The 12,364-nt window shown below is 40.1% G+C and overlaps 1 protein-coding gene across 3 annotated transcripts in view; it reads left to right on the top strand.

The window, feature by feature from the left end:
• The window catches only part of ATG2B (autophagy related 2B), a 56,874-nt gene extending 44,895 nt beyond the window's left edge, over positions 1-11,979 (top strand). For 2 of the 3 annotated variants that reach the window (XM_036238893.1, XM_036238892.1), the window contains 8 exons: positions 1,325-1,403; positions 1,716-1,923; positions 4,402-4,471; positions 4,836-4,918; positions 5,527-5,648; positions 5,874-6,028; positions 6,681-6,830; positions 9,985-11,979. In XM_036238893.1, the coding sequence (XP_036094786.1) occupies positions 1,325-1,403; positions 1,716-1,923; positions 4,402-4,471; positions 4,836-4,918; positions 5,527-5,648; positions 5,874-6,028; positions 6,681-6,830; positions 9,985-10,215 (1,098 nt within the window). In that variant the 3' untranslated portion in view covers positions 10,216-11,979. The remainder of the gene's footprint in view (positions 1-1,324; positions 1,404-1,715; positions 1,924-4,401; positions 4,472-4,835; positions 4,919-5,526; positions 5,649-5,873; positions 6,029-6,680; positions 6,831-9,984) is intronic. The other variant, XM_036238891.1, reaches the window with a different exon arrangement.
• The last annotated feature ends 385 nt before the right edge of the window (positions 11,980-12,364 follow it).

Raw genomic sequence — 12,364 nt, 5'->3', positions numbered from 1 at the left:
AGCAGATAATTAGTATTTTGTTGTTTTGTGCGTTTGTAGAAAATGGATAAAAACCACTGTCTCTTTAGTCGTTTGTTATTTAAGAATATATTTGTACCTGGAATTTTCTGTCATTTTTTTTTTTTTTGAAGGCAGTCATGGAGTCAAAACATTTATAGCATTAAAATATCACCATCTAGTGGCCAAAGAATAACATTTTATATACTATTAACTAACATTTTATTAATACATGCTATTTGGTATATATATGTAGTAATATGCAATAAATATGTATGTTGTAAATAATTTATAAAATATACATATATGTGTAAAGCATAATGATACAACAAACAATTCATGAACCTACTACCCTTCTGCAAGAATCTGAATATTTTTGATCCTGTTGAAACTTCCTGCTGGTTCTTCAGTTCCATTCCCCAGTTTCCCACATGCCCTGTTACCTGGAAAAATACCTTTCTGATTTCCATCACTTACACTTCTGCTAAATGTGGTCATTAGTTCATCAGATCCTTTGCACTTGCCAGGCAAACTTTTGGTGTGCTGCCAAATATTAGACTTTATATTGGACTTTCCCATTGCATTTTGGGTTAGTATTTAGAATTTTTCTAAATGGAAGGGAAGGGTAAGAAAGAACAGGCTCAAGAATTTAATTTTCTTATTCTCTCCAAAATGGATTTGTCAGTTTGAGGTGGGCAAAATCAAGTTGCTAATAACAGGAGAATGTAGATTGCATGTATAACATCGAGACAGATTCATACATTTTTGTTTATAATTATATTTCAGGAGAGGCCACATTGAGTGGATGATTTTATTTAATTTTTATTTCGAATATCGCGTTCAGTGAAGAAAATGTATTAAGGCAATATTACATAGTGTTAAAAGTAGAAATACGACATTAAGAACTTTTAAGGCACAGGTAAGTATGCAGGGCATGCCAGCTGCTATTATTGTCGTAATATTACTACTACGAATGCAGAATGAGAACTCGTGTCAAATAAGAATGCTGCATTGCTAAGAAAACAAAAACGTACTTTGACTTAGAAGTAGCTATGTAATTTTTTAACTTTTCTGTGTCTTCGTTTTCACATCTATAAATTAGCTTTCTCATAGACCTGTGAGACTTAACAAGAGGCGGGGTGTGTGTGAGAGAGAGAGGGAAAGAGGAAGAACAGAGCAGCACCTGACAGTCAGTGCGAGGACTCAGATATAGCTATGTATGAGGAATGAGTCAAATTTGAGACTTTAACGTGCTTTGTTTCATAGTGTTAGAAATAGATGTACTCCCCTCCACCATATTACTTACAATTACATCTCATAATTTTAGGATGCCTTGTTTTTCCTGAAGGATTTCTTCACAAGTCTTTCTACAGAAGTAGAGCTTCTAATGGCTCCAGATCCAGAAGGTACTAAATATGTGTAGTTCGAAAAGTCTATTACAAGTACTTGGATTGATTTTGATGGTTATGAAGCCTTTTTTGAAAATGTACTTAAACAGTCTTTTCTCATTTATATAAATATGTTCTATGTTTCTTTTTGTTCAATTATGCAAATGTAATTTATGTCAAACTAGTAATTGAAAAGGCGAAAGTTTTCTCTGTAGTATTAATTGTGTTTATTAAATGAAATGTAGCAAAACAAGGTAAATCTAGATTGATTTAAATGGTTGCTCTAAGGAAGCCTACCTAATTTTTCAAACGTACACATTACATTTTCAGTTAAAAAGTCTCCTGGAGCCGATGTTACCTGCAGTTTGCCAAGGCATTTAAGTACCTCAAAGGAGCCAAATCTAGTTCTTTCTTTCCCTGGGCCAAAGCAACCTTCCCAAAATGATAGTGCCAATTCAGCGGAAGTGGTTAACGGGGAGGAGCAGAAGGAGTTCTCAGCTGAAGAAGAGTCATTTAGTGATCAGCCTGTGTTTTTTAGGTAAATCATTTAATTTTGGTAACAAATGAAGTTAATTTAGAGTTTCGAAGATTGTCATGTGACGCGTTTGTGTACAGGTGTTCATGAGGTTCCATCGGCTTCTCTCTGCTGCCGCGTAATCATCTGGTCTGTTCATTCCTATGTGGTCCCTCCCCACTGGCACCTCTCATGTGCACATGGTAACCCTGGTTGAGGATTCATCTCTCGATTCTGTAGGAGAAGTTTCCTTTCTCTCTTAGCTTCTTCCTTTTTCCCTCCTGCGCCTTTCTTCCTGGTCACTGTTACAGTTTCTTTGAGCTTCTGCAAACACGAGTCAGCCCTTTTTCTCTTTCCTTTACCCACTGCAACTGCAGCATTTCTCCCTTTTCATCATTGGAATTTTCCATCTCGTTTTCTTTGTCCTCTTCCATCACTGCTGTGTCTTTCCTGACCCTTCCCTCCTTGGCTAAGTTGGCACTATCAGGAAACCCAGGTCCCCTGTGGAACCGTGTGCTGTGACTACTGCCCAGCCACTTTGGCTAGCTGGTTACACATTGGGGTTTATCCCTTGTTTCAGACCCATTCATCCTTCCCATTTTCTTTCTGTCCCAACCCTTGGTGGTAGGCGTGGAGCCTTGGCTCTATTGGAAGGAGAGAAGGTGAAGGTCAGTGCCACCTATGGTATGAGTGACAGTTAGCTGCCTTTTGGTTTTCTGTGCTCCTCCTCCACAGACATCAATGTTCTCAAATTCTATCTTCCCCTCTAAGTTCTGAGGTTAGACTTCAGCCCAAAGTAAGCAATATAACTACTTTAGACTGTTTTCATGTTTTAAATCTCTGTATGTTGATGAAAGGTAGAAAAAATAACAGAATAGAAAAATTGGAAAGATCTTGAGATGGATTGTCTCTGGTGGTCCTGAACCTTTCCATCACAAAAGAACCTCTTGTGTTATTTTCCCACATTGATATTTTTATTTAAAAATTTTTTTCTACCATAAAAATTGTGTATCTTAAGTAATAATTTGAATTTTCATTTTATATTAATCACATATAAATTACTATATTGGTCTTTATAAGCACTGGATAACCAGTATATAAAAACTTGAATTGTTAAAATTCTGGCCTGAAAACAAAAAATTTTCAGCTTGTGTAACCTTACTTACTTATCCTAGGTAAGTGTTTATTTTTTTCATGAGACTATTTGAAATAGTTTACAGATTTCTATTTCCACTCAAAAGCTCCCAGAGGGCCCAAGACCCTGGGATGGTAATCAGTGATGTTGTCCAAATTACGTCACAGGTGAGGAAGTTCATTCCAGAGGCGAGGTGACTTGCTTAGGATCACACGATTAGTTAATGGCTGAGCTAGCGCATTTTCTGAGTGATGGCCTAGTATCACCCTTTCAACATTTATTCAACATTTATTCAACATTTATTTATTCAACAAATAGTTGTTGAACACTTACCATATGTACACCACATTTAAGCACAGTGAGCAAAGTGGAGAAAGATTCCTGTTTAACTGAGCTTACAAATAATTAAAATGTATGATTTGTCCTGTTATGTGCCATGGAGAAAAAAAGTGAGAAAGGAAGAGGCAGGTGTCGGGGGCCGTCGCCCAGAGAACCAAACGGAGATGAGTGCGGAAGATGAGGGAGGGCCTAGGACCCCAGGCTGCTGTGTGATCGGTGTGAGCACAGCATGTCCACTTTGCTGTGGGTTAGGTGGTCTTTGTGGGATGGCTCAGGAGAGAATCACTAACATTAATTCTGAAGAAAAAATGTGTTTCAAGTTCCAAGTTACAGTCTGGCTTTTGGAAGCCAGCCCCTTTTGTTTGATGTATACCATCACCATGTAATTATAATTTCGTTATCACAGAATTCCCAATATTTGTGTGTCGATATTCCGTTTACAAATATTAATTTCAAGAATGCTCACCAAAATTCACCAGTGTAAATGGCATGGAAAATTTATGGATGGAGACATTTAGGCTCAGAGAGTTTAAGTAACTGGCCCATGATTGCATCTCACATAACTGGTAAAACTGGGATTCATGTTCATTTTCTCTGGCTGTTTCAGCTTCATCATGGAACTAAAAAATACCTCATTTCATTTTTTTTACTTCTCAGTAATGGTTATGTTATTTGGTTTGCTTGATCTTGATGATTGCTTTTATTAATTTGTTCTCTGTATGGATTGAGAATATTTGCTAGAATAAATTTTTCTAAGATAAACATTTAGTAAACCAAGCAAAAGGTTTTATGAGAAAATTTAAATATAGTGAAATAAATACAATCATCTTATAACATCAGTTTAGTTATATTAAGTTTAGAAAAGGTAGAGCTAAAAGACAATCTGTTTTATTTAGGCCTTAAGATATTCGCATTATTTATTTTTTTTGCTCTTATTTTCATTCTCCAGTCGAATAAATTAGTTGATATGTAATTTTAACTATTTGTAATTTTAAATATAAATAACTGCCTTCTTTCTTTTTCTTCAGAGAATTTAGATTCACCTCAGAAGTTCCTATTCGACTTGATTATCATGGCAAACATGTCTCAATGGATCAGGTTTGGAAACTTTGTACAAATATATTCTACAAAATATTCTCAATTTGTTTTCCTGATGAACTCAAATTTTAAAAAAACTTTTCCTGTTATAGTTTTATGTAGATGTTTGAAATGAAGTACAAGATATTAAAATTTAATTCTGTTTTTAAAGTAAATTAAATATTATTTGCTTAAGAACCCATGAGTAAAATTTGATATAATTTGGGTCATATGTATTATAAGATATGTATTTTTTTTTTTTTGCTGTAAATATTTTTAAGTGTTTCAGCTTCATTAGTGAATATCGCTTTCACTTTCTCGAATAAAACTATTATAAACATTGAGTCTCGGTTTACATACTAATCTGGCTTTTTCCATTTTAAAGGGTACATTAGCTGGGATTTTGATTGGTCTGGCCCAGTTAAACTGCTCTGAACTAAAGTTGAAGAGGCTTTTCTATCGGCACGGGTAAGTTGATCTATTATTATATAAGCCTTTAAGGTGTAGTAACTAAAATTCATTTACAACAAATTAAAAATTGAATTTCCTTAGAGAGCATACATATTTGAATTCTTATACAGTATTGTCTACCAAGAGCTCATTTTCAGAGTATCCTTACTGATTAGGGGCTATTTGTTATTCTGAGAGAGTAGAAGTAGTATTTTTCAAAAATAGCTATAATTATGATATTTTTTGTAATTTCCCAAAGTTGTAAATCATTTTATTTAGTAAAAAGACTGGAAGTTCAGAAGGTAATGGTTCTTAATAGCTAAGAACCATATGGCAATTGATGTTGAGTTTATCCTACGCTGGAGCTTTAGATGTTCAAGAAATAAGAACAGTGGAAAAACACAGTTATACATATTACCCAAACCTTGTAGACATTATTAACATTACAGTTGGATTACATATATATGTGTGTATACATTTGTATGTGTGTATATATTCAGATTGAACATCTATAATATTTTGTTTGTAATTTGTAAATTTTCTTTTGTCTCCACTAAGAAAATCCTTCAAACTTATCCAAAGCTATAGAATTCTTGTTCCTATATACTAATAGTCATTTGCTCTAGTTTGCTAGGTGTCGACAAATTATTCTCATATGCAATCAGCGAATGGCTCACCGACATAAAGAAGAACCAGCTGCCGGGGATCCTGGGAGGCGTCGGGCCTATGCACTCACTGGTACAATTAGGTGAGGTGTTTTTTTTTAAAATCAAAACATATTTAAGTTGCCTGGTCAGTGACGTTTAACCCTTTGGGGGTATGGATACCTTTGAGTCTAAGTGAGGACCATCTTTCTAGAAAACCTGCGTCTGTAGTCATGCACACAGAACTTTACCTGCCATCTCTGCGGTGGGATGCTGGCAGAGATCAGAGCTCCGGCCCTCTTTTGACTGCTGTGTGTTGACTGTTCTAGTGCAAGGCCTGAGGGACTTGGTCTGGTTACCAATAGAGCAGTACCGGAAGGATGGCCGCATCGTCAGGGGGTTTCAGAGAGGCGCTGCCTCCTTCGGCACCTCAACAGCCATGGCTGCCCTGGAGCTCACCAACAGGATGGTTCAGACCATACAGGTATCTCTCCACGGGCTTCCTGAATCTACATAAGGAGGACGAGCCGTTGTCACAAACAGTTGGGTTATTTTGTTTTTAAAATGATACTCTGAGAATATGCATAATGTCGAGAATAGATCTTTTATTTGTAATGATTTAATATCATGCTTTTTTAATTGCTTAGCTCTCCAGTGTTAAATAATGAAGCAGTGGAATACAGTGTCAAATTCATTAGCCTGTTTCAGGTACATTATAGCCATTAACTTAGCCAAGGATTGATTTTACCACATTTATGTGAAAAAGTCACAGGTAAACGTGAAGAAAGCGTTACAGACAAATAGGAGGTGTGTGAAGGTTTGCTATATTAAGGTCCAGGTGACCTTATTCAGGCTGTGCATTCTTGACTAACTTGGTAACTTGGAGGATGTTCTGAGAGGACAGAGAAAGGACAGAAAAAATAAGCTCAATCCAGATAGTAAGGTTTTAATGTACACTTTAATGTTCTTACTATAAACGTAATAAATCCCGTAGAGAACTCAAACCCTGTGGAAGAGCCGTGTGAGGGGCGGGAGACCCTCTGCTCTTCCTCAGTCCCTGTGGGAGGTGCCCTGCTGGAGCCTGAGTCTCCCGACTGCCTTCTGACTCATTTCTGCTTTCTGGTAAAATGACCCAGGCGGCGGCAGAGACTGCTTATGACATGGTGTCTCCCGGGACCCTTTCTATTGAACCCAAGAGGATCAGAAGGTTCCCTCATCACAGGTTAGCCCACCAGCCGGTGGACCTGCGGGAAGGCGTGGCCAAGGCCTACAGTGTCGTGAAAGAGGTAGGTGTCCTTGGGCGGACAAGCCAGCGCCAGCCCCCAGCTTTCCTAGCTTTCACCTGAAGAGCCCTCTGTGGGTGGCATCTGTTCCCAGAAACCCCTGAGCATGGACGGGAACTGCCACCAACAGCAGGTGCGGTGTCTGCATAAGGTAAGAGCAGGAGCTGTGGTGTGGCTGGTGTGGCCGCCGGGCTCCCAGGAGGGTGGGGACCCAGTGGGAAGGGCGGGTCACTCCCCCTGCAGAGCGAGCAGGGATGCGAGACCAGAGGCCGGTACACACCGGCTGGACCCAACACATGTTTATGCTTCAATATATTTACCCCAGATTTGTTTAAATAACAACTTTTTAGGTAAATTACTCACCATGATCTCATGCCCCTGCCTTCACTGTGCTGAAAGTGGCACAGATTTTTCTGTACACGTTTTTATACTTTTATTATAGGAGTACACATTCATAAGCAAAACATACTCTTTGTGCTTTAAAAGTTAATGTAAATGGCATCATATTACGCCATTTTGTAACTTATGTCTTTCAAGAAATATCCATGTCAATGTATGTAGGTCTAATTTAAACTGTTTTCTAGTATTTCATTGTGTGAATATAGCAGTATTTATTTATTTTCCTGTTGGTGGACATTTAGTTTCCATTTTTTTCTCTAAAACACCGCCATAGGAATGTCTCTTTGTTCATACATGAAAGAAGGTGTTAAGAGTGGACGTGGTGATTTGTAACTACTTGAATCTTGATGTTTATTAAACATTGCCACATTGAACTTTAGTGGCACAGTGAGCCCTGGTTCTTTAAAGCCATTGTCAGGGGCATCCCCTGTGTTAATTTTTTTTCACATTCTTTCTAATGTGACACAATGTTTGAGGTCATTTTACTTAGGATTGACTTGTGTATTAGGATTTCATTAAAGATCTTTTCCCCGGGATGTCCTGTGGACAGAAGTGCCTAGGTCAGTGCCTGACAGAAGTGGCCTCGGTGGTGGGAAGACCACTGAGGGGGCCCCCAGAAATGTATTAGTGGATAAATGAAGGCAAGACCACTGGTCACCTTTCTTAAAATGAGATTTAATCAGGAGAATAAAGAAAGATGATTACCAGTCAGACTTCCTACAGATGCCAGGATTGGGCCAGCTATTAGTAGACTTGTGAGAAGTCAGGTTTGTCGTGAAGGTCCCGGGGTTCAAGACATAGCAGGGCGGTGCACAGCAGGGCGTGGTAGCTCTCGGATATGCAGCACTGTGCGGTTTGCATAACGCTCGCCTGCTTTTATCCGTATTCATTTTAGAACAAGTCCTTGTGTACTTATTTTGTGCCGCGTATATAGTGACCCTTAAAGACAGGCGGCATTCCTCGCTCACTGAGGAGGAGACAGGCCCAGCAAGAAGAGTAATGGAGCCAGGACTGGAACCCGGGTATCGGGTCTCATGTTCAGTTCTCCTTCTCTGAAACTGCCCCTGTGCAGAAGGAAGGGGAGAACAGTAAGCGTGGATCGAGATGGTGCCTGATTAGGCTGAATCTGAAGTCCATATCAAAAGCTTTTAAAATAGAGGTTCCTAAATGGTGATAAATACTTCTTCTTTTAAATAACTCAAAGATCAAGAGAAAAACATCCCGTGTGTTTCACAGATAGGCTCATCCTTTGGATCAGAGGTCAGAAAACTATAGCTTGCAGGCCAGATCTGGCCCATGATTGCTTTTGTATGGACCTGTAATGATTTTTACAGTTTTAGAGGATTGCAAAAACAAACGAACAACAAAGACCATCTGGCTCTTCATAGAGAAAGTTTGCCGAGCCCTGCTGTTTGTAATTCTGTTCTGTGGTAGTCGGGCAGTTGTAAGGTGGTGACTTAGGAATTATTTAATGAACACTTAGTACCTGCTAAGCTGTACCGAGCCCTTTGGATGTGTTATTTGCTTTAATTCAAACACCACCACTTTAAAGGACTTGTCTGAGGTCACACAGCTAAGCAATGAAGCTGAGATTTGTATTGACTTCTGTTGTCTCCAGACTAGGTGGTGGCAGTTATTATAACAAACTGATACCCTCTTATCGTTTGCGGGTTAAGGAGCTGTGCTGGCAGCGGGGGAGGAGGAGGATGTGGCAAAAGTATAAATCGTATGCATTTTCTTCACTGTATTCACGATTTCACTTATTGGCTCTTATCTTACAGATAGTTTTAAAAGTAGCACTTACACTTTTTTAGTTCTTCTCTACCGTATTCCCCTAGGGGTACTACTTGTTCTTGCCTGCCGTGCCGGGTAGAGATGGCGCTCTGGTTAGCTTGTCAGAATGATGGCTAGATTCCGGGTTAGGACGAGGCTCCTTGATTTCCCCAGAGCCCAAAGCTCCATGCGCTGTGCCTTCACTGAGACGGTGACAGTGACCCAGTGCCTCCTGTCCCGTGAGGCACTTCAGAGTTAGATGGCAGAGATTTGAAAGTCATGTGTGAAGTTTGACCACTTTGGCTTGACCTACACGTTTATGTATTCAGCCTTAAAGCTTTGCAGTCATGATGATTTCAGTGGTAGGCAGTTTTGAGGAAGAGAGAAAATGCTACAGAAGCTTTGCTTCTAATTATTAAAAATGCTCCTGCTTTATGTTCTGAGAATTTTCTCTACTTAATCCAGTAAAATGTTCCGTTTAGCCCTTTATCTTAATTGAATGTTCCACAGTTATCTTTCCTCATACATAGCCAGTAACTTAAAACTAATTAAATAATATTCTAGAGCTTAATAGAATTAGGTTTTCTTGTTACAGTTGAATCAGAGGAACCATCGCCATATGCCTTTAGTGATTATATTTATTCCAGAAGCTTTGTTTGCTAAGTTTGATTTAACTAGGGTGGTAAGTAGTGCCAGCAAAGCTACTCTTCGAGCATTAAATTCTTCTGTAAGCTTTTCCATGTGAAATTGTGGTTTAGCCACATTTTCTGCACTTGTCACAACAGAATACTAAATCATAATAATCGCCTCTTGTCCTTGTATTTGGAATTTTGTCATAAAAATGATTTTCCTGGGCTGTCTCAAAAGCGGCTTCTTTTTGCTCTAGTCACAAACATGATGTTAAGTCCACCGACGTGCACGTTACAGAATCGTTAGGGGTTTTCTGACCAGGAATTCACTCCCTGTCTCCCATCCCCCCTCCCAGGGCATCACGGACACGGCTCACACCCTCTACGAGACCGCAGCTCGCGAGCACGAGAGCAGAGGGGTCACGGGCGCCGTGGGCGAAGTCTTGCGCCAGATCCCCCCGGCGGTGGTGAAACCTCTGATCGTCGCCACGGAAGCGACAGCAAACGTGTTAGGTGGCATGAGAAACCAGATTAGACCAGATGTTCGGCAAGACGAGTCGCAGAAATGGCGCCATGGGGAAGACTGACTGATACTCCGGACACGACTCTCCCGAAGCTAGTGAGGCTGGCGCCAAGGAGCGGAGTGTCCCGTGGGCAGCGTTGGGGGGACTCGTTTAATCTGACTGTGCTCATCTCAGGAACAAAAGCATTTCTAGTTAAATAATTTAATATCACAACACCATGCAACCAAAACGTCTGCTGTTGCAGGGCTAGTTCGGTACTTGCCTGTAGAAAGGTTTGGTGGCTGGTGCCAGAAGTCCTTAGAGCATTTGCTGCCAAGTTAGCGGAATTCTTGCTTTTATTGAAATGACTGTAGTTCTCCCCGTTACAGATGAGATGTCGTTGGCAACCTTTACAGTACGGCGTGCTAAGAATCACCCGAGCACTTCGAAAGCATTGTTCATGTGGCTCCGAAGAGTCGGTTTTTCTCAAGGTTCGAAAAGAATCACAGCTTCGAAACTCTCATGGAGAATGAGAGAGAGAAGCCACAGGGGAAGCAAAGCAAATAGGATTTTCAAAATAAATATCAGTGAGGAGTAAGGCACCTAGTCTGTGGGATGGAGTGTCACACACTTGGGAACATTACTATTTCCGGTTACTCGGAAAGCCCTCCTGGGGGAGCTGGAGGACGTGAGGGTTGTAGACATGTTCTGTTGTCGTGTTGCACTTTACCCTGTGTGTGTGTGTGTGTGTGTGTGTGTGTGTGTGTGTGTGTTAGATTAATACGTGTCATGTGCTGTCTTGATGTGATTCACAAAGTTACACTAAACATAGAGTAAGTCCGAAAGTTTTTGACAAAGGAAGGTAACTCCCACGTAGTAACTTCCATTTATTTTAATTGTAAATGAAAATGTGCATTCTGTGATGAATGGGGGCCATATGATTGTTTATGTGTTCGATTTTAAGCAGGTGTAGTGCAAGCTTGTGAGGAATGTGTGGAAAGGGAGACTGGAAGTGGTTTTTACTCTTTTAAAATTAACCAAAAATCCTTCGAGAATGCCCTAGTCAGTTATTTCGAAGTACCATTTTTACTTGGTTAACAATGTACATTTTGATAACCTGTCAGGAATGATGAATAAAGTATTTTTATTTAAAGGTAAAATCGTTCTATGCTTCCATGAATATTTTGCTTTTCTTAGAGCATATTCATAGATGCAGTACTATTGATTTGTTCCGAGATACTTGGGAATACCATCTCAGAACGGACTTTGGTTAATACCAAGTAAGCCATTCCCTAGGAGTCAGAGGCAAGTCGTCCGCAGGACCTCAGCCTCTGCCTTTAGATTGATCTGGCAAAAAAGAGATGAGGACTTGGCATCCGCTGTTGAAAGTTGCCTGGTGAGAGTTGTCACGTTTGGAAGTGGGGGATATCGAGGCGAATTTGGTATTTCAGAACCACATTTTAGGGTTCAATTTCATTCTCTAAATTCTCTAACAAAGTAATGTAAACCAAAAATCTGTACATTTAGTTTATAAAAATTATGCTGAATGACATTGATTTTGTTGAAACGCTTAAAAGGGCCCTGCTCATTGTGACCGCGCGTGTAAGCACCGCGGAGCCGTTGGCTACGCTGTCCTGACTCGCCAGAGCCCACGTGGAACGTGGGCCCGAGGGACCCGCTGGCCGTCGCTGGGGTACAGCCTGCTGCTGGTGCGCTCCCACCACCGTCTGCCCCCGGTGCGCCCTCTTTTCCCTTACGACGGGACACGCCGCGCATTTATCTGCAATGGTTAATCTGGAAAACGCTCGGTCATGCATAAAAATATGAAATCTCTGACTTTTAAATGTATTTCCCATAGTTACGCTAATTATTTAAGGTCAGTTAGACGTCATATGGGGGCAAATGGTCACCCTCTGCACCGTGAGCCGCAAAGACAAATGAGCTTTGTAAAGCCCATTTAAACTTATCTTTATACCACGGTCTCCATGGATCTTTCGCTGTTCCGCCCTCCTTCACCTGCCACTGAGAGACTGTGGGAACAGAAACCTCATGTCTTAGAAAGATTCAGCGTCAGGAGTCTATTCATCATCAGTTTAACCAAGATGCTCTTAAGATATTTATGTATCTGTATATGATCACTTCTGTATTATTAAGTATCCTTTAGTTTTTCTTTTTTAAAAAGTGTCTCTTCAAACTTTTATGTTACATGGCACAGTGAAAAGGGTGTTGGGGA

The sequence above is a fragment of the Rousettus aegyptiacus genome, unplaced genomic scaffold (assembly GCF_014176215.1).
Source record: "Rousettus aegyptiacus isolate mRouAeg1 unplaced genomic scaffold, mRouAeg1.p scaffold_m13_p_3, whole genome shotgun sequence".
NCBI lineage: Eukaryota > Metazoa > Chordata > Mammalia > Chiroptera > Pteropodidae > Rousettus > Rousettus aegyptiacus.
The sequence above is the reverse complement of the archived record's forward strand: the minus strand, read 5'-3'. Positions and strand labels throughout refer to the sequence as shown.